The sequence below is a fragment of the Pinus tabuliformis genome, chromosome 3_1 (genome assembly GCF_031772625.1).
Source record: "Pinus tabuliformis cultivar Carrire ecotype Pingquan chromosome 3_1, CPIR1, whole genome shotgun sequence".
NCBI lineage: Eukaryota > Viridiplantae > Streptophyta > Pinopsida > Pinales > Pinaceae > Pinus > Pinus tabuliformis.
Genome location: NC_142301.1, coordinates 150,693,078 through 150,706,291, shown reverse-complemented (window position 1 = coordinate 150,706,291; position 13,214 = coordinate 150,693,078). Strand labels below are relative to the sequence as shown.

General features: G+C 31.9%; 1 protein-coding gene across 1 annotated transcript; it reads left to right on the top strand.

Moving 5' to 3' along the window:
* Positions 1-6,646: 6,646 nt before the first annotated feature.
* LOC149186242 (uncharacterized) lies at positions 6,647-7,669 on the top strand. Its single transcript, XM_089412595.1, has one exon. The coding sequence runs from the start codon at positions 6,671-6,673 to the stop codon at positions 7,499-7,501; it is 831 nt and encodes a 276-aa protein (XP_089268721.1). The 5' UTR covers positions 6,647-6,670; the 3' UTR covers positions 7,502-7,669.
* The last annotated feature ends 5,545 nt before the right edge of the window (positions 7,670-13,214 follow it).

Genomic DNA, 13,214 nt, shown 5'->3' with positions numbered 1-13,214 from the left:
AACATTAGAGAGAAATTAAATGAAGTTACTCAACAAAACCGTATAATAGAAAAAAGCTCTTTATAATAATTCATGTCAACAGACATATTGTGTATATTTACATGCATTTTAGTTGCATTGAAATTTATCTCATAATTAGAAAAATACATGAAGGGGAAAAACTAATATTTGGTCAACCATGGTTTAATCCCTTAGGTTTAATATTATTCCCTTGGGTTCATAATCCCTTGGGGTTTTAGTATTGATCCCTTGGGTTTATAATATCAATCCCTTGGGTTTATTAATCTAAGGGTTCAACCATGGCCAAGCATGGTCCAACTTCGCATTGTGACAAAGATTATATCAATATGAAAATCAACCAAGGTCAACCCTGTTTATTTATGGATTTATAATATTTATCTTAGGGTTTATATAACTTTGGTTTATATTATTCTCATGGGTTTAATAATATTCTTGGGTTTATAATATAAATCATGGTCAACCATGGTACAACATCTAATTATGATGAAGATTGTGTCAATATGAAAATCAACCATGGTCAATCATGGTCGAACATCACATTGTGACAATGATTGTTTCCATATGAAAATCAATCGTGGTAAATCACACTCAACCATGGTCTAACATTACATTGTGACAAGGATTGCCTCTATATGAAAATCAACCATGGTAAGCCATGTTTATTTTCGGGTTTATTTTAAGGTTTATAACATTTATATACCTTGGGTTTATAATATTAATCCCTTGGGTTCAATTTTATTCGATTGGGTTCATAATCCCTTAGGGTTTTAGTATTAATCCTTTGGGTGTATACTATCGATCATGGTCCACCATGGTCAACCATACCCACCCATGTTTTATAGAATCAATCATGGTGCAACATGGTCCAACAACGCATTGCGACAAAGATTGTCAATATGAAAATCAACCATGGTCAACCATGGTCCAACATCGCATTGTGATAGAAATTGTCTCAATATGAAATTCAATCATGGTCAAGCATAGTCAACCATGGTCCAATTTCAAATTATGACAAATATCCATATTAATATCCATTGTGTTTATTCAATTTTTGTATTAATCACTTGGGTTTATAATATCAATCCGTTGGGTCTATTAATCTAAGGGTTCATATTCACAGGGTTTAATTTTATTCTCTTAAGTTTATAATATCAATCCCTTGTATTTATTAATCTAAGAGTTCATATTCCTAGGGTTTAATATTATTCCCTTGGGTTTAATGTTAATCCATTTGGTTTATAATCCTTTCAGTTTTTAGTATTAATACCTTGGGTTTATTATTCCCTTGGGATTATAATATACATCATGGTCAACCATGGTCCAACATCGCATTACGAAAAAGAATGTATCGATATGATAATCATGGTTAAGCATGAAAATTAATCGTCGTTAAGCATGGTCAACCATGGTCCAACATCGCATTTTGTAAAGGATTGTATGAATATGAAAATGAAACATCATCAACCATGGTCAACCATGTTTATTTTAGTGTTTATAATATTTGTCTTAGGGTTTATATACAATGGGTTTGTAATATTAGTCCCTTGGGTTTAATATTATTATGTCCAGTTCATAATCCCTTAGGGTTTTAGTATTAATCCCATAGGTTTATTATTCCCTTGGGTTTATAATATCAATCATGGTCAACCATTATCAATCATAGCCAACCATGGTCAAGCATGGTCAAATTTCTCATTTTGACAATGATTATCTCAATATGAAAATCAAGGATGGTCAACCATGGTCCAACATTGCATTATGATAAGGATTGTCTTGATATGAAAATCAATCAATTTCAACCATGATCAACCATGGTCCAATGTTGCATTGTGACAAGGATTGTCTCAATATGGAAACCAAACATGTCCAACCATGGTCAACTATTTTTTTTAGGGTTTATAATATTTATCATAGGGTTTGTATACCTTAGGTTTATAATATTTATCCCTTGGGTTTATAATATCAATCCCTTCAGTTTATTTATCTAAGGGTTCATATTCTGAGGGTTTATTATTATTCCCTTGGGTTTTAAGTAATAATACCTAGGAGTTATTATTTCCCTGGGTTTATAATATCAACCATGGTCAACCATAGTCAATTGTCACACTGTGATAATGATTGTCTCAATATGAAAATCAATCATGGTTAACAATGGTCCAATGTCACATTGTGAAAAATATTGTCTTGATATGAAAATCAAGGATCGTCTAACATCGCATTGTGACAATGATTGTCTTAATATGGAAATTAACCATGGTCAACCATGGTATAACATCGCACTGTGACAGCAATTGTCTCAATATGAAAATCAACCATAGTCAATCATGTTTATTTTAGAGCTTATAATATTTATCTTAGGGTTTATATATCTTGGGTTTATAATATGAGTCCCTTGGGATTAATTCTATTCTCTTTGGTTCATAATCCCTTGGGGTTTTAGTATTAATCCCTTGGTTTTATTATTTCCTTGAGTTTATAATACCAATCCCCTTGACTTATTAATCTAAGGGTTCATATTCGTAGGGTTTAATATTATTCCCTTAGGTTTATCATCCCTTGGGTTTTTAGTGTTAATCCGTAGGGTTTATTATTCCCTTGGGTTTATAATGTCAATCATGGCCAACGATGTTTTATAAATTCCATCATGGTCAACCATGGTCCAACGTTGCATTGTGACAAATATTGTCTCAATATGAGAATCAACCATGGTCCAATGTCGCATTATGACAAAGATTCTCTCCATTTGAAAAGCAATCATGGTCAAGCATGCTCAACAATGGTCCAAAGTCACATTATGCCAAGAATTGTCTCAATACAAAAATCAACCATGGTCAACCATGTTTATTTTATAGTTTATATTATTTATCTTAGGGTAAATATACCTTGGGTTTATAATATTAGTCCCTTGGGTTTAATATTATTCAACCATGATCAACCTTGGTTAATCATGGTCAACCATGATCCAATGCCACATTGTTACAAATATTGTCTCAATATGAAAATCAATCATTGTTTCAACCATGGTCCAATGTCGCATTATGACAAAGATTGTCTTAACATGATAATCATCATCAACCATGGTCAACCATGGTGAATCATGGTCAATCTTGGTCAATCATGGTCAACCATTCTTTATAAAATAAAACATGATCATCCATGGTCAAACGTTAGATTGTCATAAAGATTGTGTTGATATGAAAATCAACCATGGTTAAGCATGGTCAATCATGGTCAAACGCCGCATTGTGACCAGGATTGTCTCAATATGAAGATCAACTATGGTCAACGATGTTTATTTTAATGTTTATAATATTTATCTTAGGGTTTATATACCTTGGGTTTATAATATTAATCCCTTGTGTTTAATGTTATTTGCTTGGTTCATAATTCCACGGGGTTTTAACATTAATCCCTTGGGTTTATAATATCAATCATGGTCAACCATGGTCAATCATAGCCAACCATGGTCAACCATGGTCAAATGTTGCATTGTGACCATGATTGTCTCAATATGAAAATAGGAAATCAACCATGGTCAACCATGTTTATTTAAGAGTTTATAATATCTATCCCTTGGGTTTATTACTCCCTTAGGTTTATAATATCAATCCCTTGGGATTATTTATCTAAGGTTTCATATTCCTAGGGTTTAATATTATTCCCTTGGGTTTATAATCCCTTGGGTGTTTATTCTTAATCCCTAGGTTATTATTATCCCCTCGCTTTATATTATCAATCATGGTCAAACATGGTCAAATGACACATTGTGATAATGCTTCTCTCAATATGAAAATCAATCATGGTTAGCCATGGCTCAACATTGAATTATGACAAAGATTGTCTCGATATGAAAATCAAGCATGGTTAAGCATGGGCAAGCATGGTCCAATGTCGCATTGTGACAATGATTGTCTCAATACGGAAATAAACCATGGTTAACCATGTTTATTTTAGTGTTTATATTATTTATCTTAGGGTTTATGTACCTTGGGTTTATAATTTGGATCCATTCATTTTATTATTCCCTTGGGTTTAAACATCAATCATGGTCAACCATGTTTTATAAATTCAACCATGGTCAACCATGGTCCAACGTCGTATTGTGACGAATAATGTCTCAATATGAGAATCAACCATGGTCGACCATGGCCCAATGTCACATTATGACAAATATTCTCTCAATTTGAAAATAAATCATGGTCAAGCATGATCAACAATGGTCCAACGTCACATTGTGACAAGGAATGTCTCAATATGAAAATCAACCACGGTCAACCATGGTCAACCACGTTTATTTTAGTTTTTATAATATTTATCCTAGGGTTTATATACCTTGGGTTTATAATATTAGTCCCTTGGGTTTAATATTATTCAACCATGGTCAACCATGGTCAACCACGTTTTATAAAATCAATCCTGGTCAACCATAGTTAACAATGGTGAACAATGGTTCAACGTTGTATTGTGACAAATATTGTTTCAATATGAAAATCAATCATTCTCTCAATCATGATCCAACGTCACGTTATGACAAAGATTGTCTCAATATGATAGTCATTGTCAACCATGGTCAATAATGGTCAACCTTGGGAAACCATGGTCAACCATATTTTATAAAATTAAATATGATCACCCATGGTCGAATGTTGCATTGTAAAAAAGAATATTGTTTATATGAAAATCAACCATGGTTAAGCATGGTCAGCCATGGTCCAACATTGCATTGTGACAACAATTGTCTCAATATGAAAATCAATCATTGTTTCAACCAAGGTCCAATGTCACATTATGACAAAGACTATCTCAATATGATAATCATTGTCAACCATGGTCATTCAAGGTCAACCTTGGTCAACCATATTTTACAAAATTAAACATGATAATCTATGGTCAATCATGGTTAACCATGGCGAATATCGCATTTTCACAATGATTGTGTTATAATGAAAATCAACCATGGTTAAGCACAGTCAACCATGGTCCAACATTGCATTGTCTCAATATGAAAATCAACCATGGTCAACCATGTTTATTTTAGTGTTTATAACATTTATCTTAGGGTTTATATATCTTTCTTTATAACTCGATTGCGGTCATCATTGTGTTCATGCACTACTTTCAATTCCAAACGGAGGAGTGGTTGTAATTGCAAACAATTGCCTAGTGTGGCCGTATAACATGCGTGCAATTTTCTTTGGTATGATAACCAACTTGAATTGCTCCCATAGGTGACATTCACCTATATGTCTTCTGCTCTGCGTTGTTCTTTAAGTTTAATAAAGGCTCATGATCAATGTGGCCTATGAATAAGTAGGATTTTTAAACTGCTAATTTCAGTGTGATTCTGATTATGAAATTTAGAAATTCTTTCAATTTTTTTCTTTTTTCAAGCCTTCCCTGTTTAGTGAGTTGGGTTCATTTATGGTAATAAGGAGGAAGGATGCTAGTTGTCTAATTTTCACAAATGATATAACTAATATCTTACTCGTATAAATTAGACGAAGAAATATTTTTTCAATTAAAAAAAATCTTGCATTACTGAAATTTAGAGTCTTCATCTGGTATAATAATGTGGCACCTTAAAAATATATATATTTTTCTTAGCTTTTAATGCTTCAATAAAACTTGCTACAAGTTTTGGGTTTCGGTCATTTCAAGATCACATACGCATTAAGTGAATTAGTTTTGAAAGAAATTCTTTTAATCACTAATCCTAAAGATACAAGAGAGTACCCCCTCAAACTCACTCACATTTTCTCAGTTCCAATTGCAATGTCTTCTAATGAAATGTTTCAAGTAAATTCTGCTCCGTATATGCCATATATGTCATTTGTATGAAGGGCGGTATGAAGGGCTGAATAAAGGGAAACCTAACCCAATCAAGTGTGAAAGGAATAATAAATCAAGAGAGTAAAAAAAAGGAAATTACCAAGACACTCAATGAGGAATTTGCAACCAGCACTAAAAGAGATATGCAGAATTAGTACACAATAAAACCTTGAAGACCAACCGAATTAAGTAAGGATAAAATTACAAGTCAAGATACTTCAACACAATACTTTCCTGACACTGAAGCATAGGACCACATTATTATTATTAGATATTATAGTCTGACTCATCCTCAGTCTTGATTTCGGCTTTCCAAGCTTCGATGAACTTGCCATTCCTTGGAACTTACGAAATCGGTGGGGTCACTCTTTGACCACGGATCGCTTCAGTCCGGAAGGGATGACTACTGAGAGCGATGGTCAAAGTTCACAACAGTCGTTTACGCGGTGATCAGTGGGAATTTGTCGTTCTCGGTTCTGTTTTCCAAAATTAATTTGAGAATTTTCGAAAGGCCATCCCGGAAGACAGTGGGTAACTTCTGTTCAGAAAGAAATGAAAGAAATGCTTCCAGCAAGATTCTGGTAATTAAAAAATATCGAAGATCATATCCTTTTGTGGACGGCTCCTGATTAAATATTTTATAATGCTGTCTTGTACTTCGGTCAGAGGAATGGTGTTAGGAAGCCGCGAGGATGGTAGCCTAGGTTGACACTATGGGCCACTGTCTTAAGCGAGCAATATATATAATATGGGTTGGTTCACTTCCTTTATATCTATGACAATCCCATTCTTGGACTTTGAGTTCGATCTATCCAGAAAAATGAGAGCTGGGTTGCCTTCTTGCTTCTCAGGCGAGAGTAATCGGAGAACCGTGCAGAATCTGGTGGCATCCACTTACCAGACGAAATTCGGGGGCAGAGACTGCTTTGTGACCGTTACATGGTGCAAGAATGTAATGGGTCAAGGGTGCCTGTGCGTTGCAGTTGGTGAACCATCCAGTGAAATCGTCTGCAAAGTAGAAATTAAGCCCTGGAAATTCTGGAGAAAACATGGATCATGGAAGAGCTCCGAAATTGTCGATGGAAGAAGAGTCGAAGTACTTTGGGACCTGAGATCTGCAACGTTCGCTTCGAGGCCTGAACCTGAACGAGGGTATTACGTTGCCGTTTTGTACAACGATGAGGTGGTTTTGTTATTGGGGGACATGGAAGAGGAGGCATACAGGAAAACGAATTTCCGGCCCTCCAGTCGCATCAAGGCGGTTATGGTGTCGAGAAAGCAGCATATCGTCGGCAAGGAATGTTTATCTACGGTGGCTCGGTTTGGCGATGGCGGGAAGTCACATGAAGTATCCATTGAGTGCTGCACACGAGGAGATGACGAGCCGGCACTTGTTATCAACGTTGATAGGAAACTTGCAGTGGAAGTGAACCATTTGCCCTGGAAATTCAGGGGCAATGGTACTATCTATGTCGAAGGAGTTCGTGTTCAAATCTTATGGGATGTTCACGATTGGCTGTTTAATCCTGGACTAGGACATGCCTTGTTCATTTTCAAGTCCACGATGCCATTAAACTCTCTCGGTTCCAAGCACAACATCGACTGTGGCTTGCCTTCGGATTTTTCTTTCTTCATTTATGCATGGAAGTAGAAAAACTGTTCATGTGTAACGAAATCGCATTGATCCCAATTAAGGAAGTCAAATTCCACAGTCTTGTCTCTTGTCTCTGCTGATGGCGGAGTAGGTTACCCATTGTATTTTTGTGGATAACTAAGTTCTCTCATTTTTCTTCCCTCTGTAAGTACTTACAATCTAAGAATTAACGGGATAATGAAAGGAAAAGTGCATAACCGGGCACAAATATGTTATGTGGTGAAAACTTTTTGGGTATAAAAACTCCACTACACCATAAAAGGAAACCTCAGCGCTTATTAATAAATCTACAAGTTACGGAGCTCCATGACCAAATCACAGTGGATTTCTCTCATTCTCATTTATAAAACTCTGCTGACATCTAATCGTCTCCTATACAACAGTATAATAGTAGTATATTCTTTTTAGAATAAGAGTTAAAAATAAAAAAATTGTAAAATACAGGAATCCATCATGATCCAACATCGCCCATTTCATTATTTTTTATTGAAAAAAAAAGATTTATTATGGCAAATTTCTCCCCTACCAATTATGGCTTTTGGCATTTTGCTTCGTTGATTTTCCTATTTTATTATCTTCTGCATAACCACAGTATAGTAATTTGGTTGAAGAGAATCTTAATACTTACAAAAACAAGAACAGCGAGATGGGAAAACTATTTAGTACAGGTCTAACAAGTGTTTTATGGTCTAACAAAATATATTTATTTCAAATATCATTTCATAAAATACCGTGTGGTAAAAAGAGAAATTGAAATGAAATTTTGAAAATAAGTGGTTAATATCTTTATCAATAAGTTACTAAGATAGAGGGTTAGTTTATTAGAGAAAATTTAGGAATTATTTTATTAACTATTAAGGAAGAGTGTTGAATATAATTTTTATCTAAATTTTAAGTGAATAAATTTGGGGTTTGTAATATTTTTTTATAGTTGTAAAATTATTAATCCACATTTTTTGAAGTTAAGTTTGACAAGATTTAGAATTATATAAATTAAATGATTGATAAATGTTGAGAGGCATTAGTGCATAATAACCAAATTTACTTCATGATACATGTCACATAGCTAAGATTAAAAAACTAACTACTAAAATTAGCATCATAAAATTAACTAAATTATAACTTTATTTTGAATTATTATTATTAATTAATTATAAAATAACGTAATATGTACCTTAAACATATATACATTTTTGAAAACATGTACCAATAATTTTAACCATGGAGATTCATCTACACTCTACTATGGAGATTCTTAACGTGTAAATATGATTTCTCATGGTACCATGAACCAATACCATGGTTTATCAATACCACATGCCCAAAAAAAGCATAACTCATTTCATATAACATTTTGTCATGTGAATTTTTTTTTTAATTAATCAATTTAATTAAAATGGAAAGTAAGGTATACGATTACTTTGGAAATAGATCTCAACATTTGATATGTGATTACTACTAAAAATATTACAATAGAATTAAAATATTCACCATTAAACTAATTATTCGCATGTCTATTTCCGAATAGAACTTTTTCAATTTTCAATAATTATTAGGTGGATGGTAGGATTTAACCTTTATAGAATATTCTAAAATATTTTTTTGTAATACATAAAAATCAATTAAGTTTTTTTATAATTAATTAATAATAATAATTCAAAATAAAATCATAATTTAGTTAATTTTATGATGCTAATTTTAGTAGTTAGTTCTTTAATCTTAACAATGTGACATGTATCATGCAGTAAGTTTTTTGATGGTTATTTATGTATTGATGCCTATCAACATATCAATCATTTAATTTATATAATTCTACGTCTTGTCAAACATAACTTCAAAAAATATAGATTAATATTTTTACAACTATAGAAAATGTTACAAACCCTAAATTTATTCACCCAAACTTTGAGTAAGAATTATATTAACACATTCAACATTCTTCCTCATGCTTAATAAAGTAATTCTTAAACTTTTTCTAATAAATAAACCTCTATCTTAATAACTTATTTATAAACACTTATTTTACAAAATTTGTATTTTATGAAATAATATTTCAAATCAATATATTTTATTAGACCATAAAACTATTTTGTTATACCATAAAACACTTGAGTTTTACTTGAGAAAGTAAACTTGTACTAAATAATTTTCCAATCTTGTTTTTGGAAGTATTAAGATTCTCTTCAACCAAATTACTATCTTGTGGTTATGCAGAAGAATAAGAAGATCAAGGAAGCGAAATGCCAAATGCGATAATTGGTAGGGGAGAAATTTACCATAATAATTCTGTAAATCTGTTTTTTTTAATAAAAAAATAACGAAATGAGCGATGTTGGATCCTGACAGATTCCTGTATTTTACATTTTTATTTTATTTTGAACTCTTATTCTAAAAAGAATCTACTATTATACTGTTGTATATGAGACGATTGGAGGTCTTCTCAACCAATAACTACGTTTTTTCCAATTTCGGTCCAGACTTACCAAAACCTTCAGGTAAGGAATCGATGTATTAAAATTTAGTTATGTATTAATTAATTTAATTAAAATGGAAAGAAAAGTATATAATTATTTTGGAAATAGATTTTAGTATTTGATATGTGATTACTACTAAAAATATTATAATGGAGTCAAAATGTTTACCACTAAGTTAATTATGTTCATGTTTATTTTGGAATAATTTTTTTTTAATTTTCAATAATTATTAAGTGGATGGTAAGATTTAATCTTTATAGAATATTCTAGACTATTTGTTTTTTAATATATAAAAATCAAAAGCTAAGATTTACATCTAAAATATTTCTTTATTCATTTAATTAAATTCATTGATTTAAAAAATGCTATAATTTTTTTTTGTGTATATAGTATTAATAATTCATAATACTGTAAAAAAAACCTATTTACAAATTAAAAATCTTCGAGATTTTTTTTTTTAAATTCATACATGTTTAATTTATATATTAATTCTTTTTATTATTAATAATATTAATTTTAAATAAAATTATGATTAAATCAATTTGTATTATTTTTTAGAATTTAATAATATGAATTTTTTAATTTAATAAATATTTTTATATTTATTATAGAGTTATAAGTAACCATTATAAAGTCTATAGGAGTACCCTTATTGGAATTCAGCACTTTAATGGTATACATTGAAAAATATAAGAATATTTTTGTCTGGCCACTCCATCAATTAATAAAATTGAAAGTGATAATTTTTAGCAATCTTAATCATATATTTAACGTATTAAATCATTTAAAAAAAAAAATCTTGATAAACTTATCAAATATCTTAATTAGTAAAAAGATAAATTAAAAAAAAAAAACTTATAAAATATGCGTTGCAACATAGATTAATTTTGAAACTTGTAACTGTTCACATTCTGAAAGGTATTCCTGTTCAGCCGATTGGAAAAGAAGCATAACAATTCGCAAGCGTTTGGTCTACTTCATTTTCTGAGCGGTTTGTATACATGTCTTTCTCAAAACTACGCTGGTATGCTCACTTATGAAAAAAAAGACTTGAAAATAAAATTGTTGACTTGTACATTGAAACTTGTCGCATTATGTGCATGTGCGTTACATTTAGAAATGTGTGTTTCAAAAATTCAAATCTCCCCAATATCCATCCTGTTCATTATAGTTTGGATTCATTACCTTCGTTTTATCCTGAGGTTGATTTCGATCCATTCTCCTTCATTCCATCCTGAGTTGAGTTTGAATAGGTCTACAAATTACCATCATCGTGCGCTGGAAGACCTGGCAGGAACCAACGCTATCAGAAATTTGAAATGTAACATCCCGGATATTGTAATATTTGTTTTAACAGCGGCCAAACAAACTATTATAAGTTGAGGAAAGGAATTTTTGGCCTTTGTTACCAAATGCTGTTTTTTAGTAGTTAGTTAAAAGAGACAAACTATTACTTTTTTTTTAATTATAAACTACTTTTAAATTAAGTTGTGGAAAGGAATTTTTGGCAGTTGTTAGCAAATGCTGTTTTTTAGTAGTTAGTTAAAAGAGATAGTTACATGTTCCAAGAAAATAAAGAAAACTAAATCTTGGAAAAATATTTTAAAAGGGAAAAATATCAAGAGGATTGGGTATCTGAGATCAGTAAGGGGAGAAACTGTGCTGAGAGGTCAGACAGTTTGTGAAAGCTATGTCTGGTAGAGACCAGATAGCTGGATAGACACATACTCTCAAAGGAGAGAAAGAATTCCCTCGTTTAGGGATAGCACGGGGGGAGATTCACTGGCATAACGAATCTCATGGTAGGGAGGCAAACAAGTGTAGGTCTATGAATAGACCAAGAAAGATTTGGAAGCAGCAACACATAAGTTTAACTCACTTTGAAAATTACACCATCATAGAAGTGATATTCTTGGATGTAGCTTGAAATTATGTGGTTAGGTCTTATTTTGAGTTATTCAAGAAGGGTCTTCTAGCTGAAAGTAGAATTCTTTATCAAAGTTCTCTGAACTACAAGAACAGAAACAAGAACAACTGCTTTCTTTACTCAATGAGAATTACAATAATAATAGGTGCAATAGCAAGTTTAAGTCCAAGAAGAGAAAGCTAGTAATAGATAAGTTCAATTGAAAGCATTACAAAGAATTCATGTTGTAGAAGTTAAGTCTACCAGAATCAGGTGAACATATATCATAGGAAGAAAATACTTTTTTCTAAATATATAGAACCCTACAAGGTTTAAGTGAAATAGCTGTAATAAACATGAAATGCCTTAGCATAGCTATTCCCTTTAATATAAGAATTTTAGAATACAGAGCCTAGCCGTTTATAGAATTCCAACTTTCTCTGGTTATAAACCTTAGACTGAAGGCAATGAAGAATAATAAACCTTAGACTGAAGGCAATGAAGAATAACACAGACTCCACTAAATGTCTAATACCCCTAGAGGGATTCATACGAAATCAATACTTTTAAAAAAAATTGCAACACGACAAAGAGAATTTCTAAACCATTACCGGACTTGGAATAAATTCTATAAGGCATTTCCGTTTTACCTAAATTGTTTAGTATTCATTTCCTTCACCATTTTAATCTGAGATAGTTGAAGAAAAGAGACTCGACATTCCCTCCATAAGGCCTATTGCAATAATGCTAAATCCTATAGAATTCGTGTAGAAGTATATTTGCAATGCTATTGTACACAAAGTCTCAGCAGAATAGAAGAAATAAAAGCCGAAAGGCTTGATTTATACATTCTTAACCTTGTATTATAACATATCCAAATAACAAAACGAGAAACCTTGTATTATAGCATTTTTTTTTTTTTCCAGGTTAAGACTAAACTAAGTACCCACGGGGAATTGAACCAGTGACCTATCGCAAGGAGTGCCTTAACAGTGCACCCATTCACCGTCAATCCAAAGCCCCGTGGGCTTGTATTATAGCATTTTTGAATAACAAGGAAATCAGAGATATATTATATGGGCGAAATTGTAAAAGAACTCAACTATACATTCCTCATAAGTTCAAAGTGAAGGTGATAAGACATGTGAATAATAAAGGCAGAGATTCATTTAAGGCTGAAAATTGTAAATAACACGAACTATATATCTTTGATAGTTTTCAAAGCATTAAGGCTCTCTAAGTAAAAGCCAGAGTTACAATATATGGCCAAAAACTGCTAAAGAAATTACATAGTCAAGAACACAAATATACAGTGGGATTAAGGCTGTCT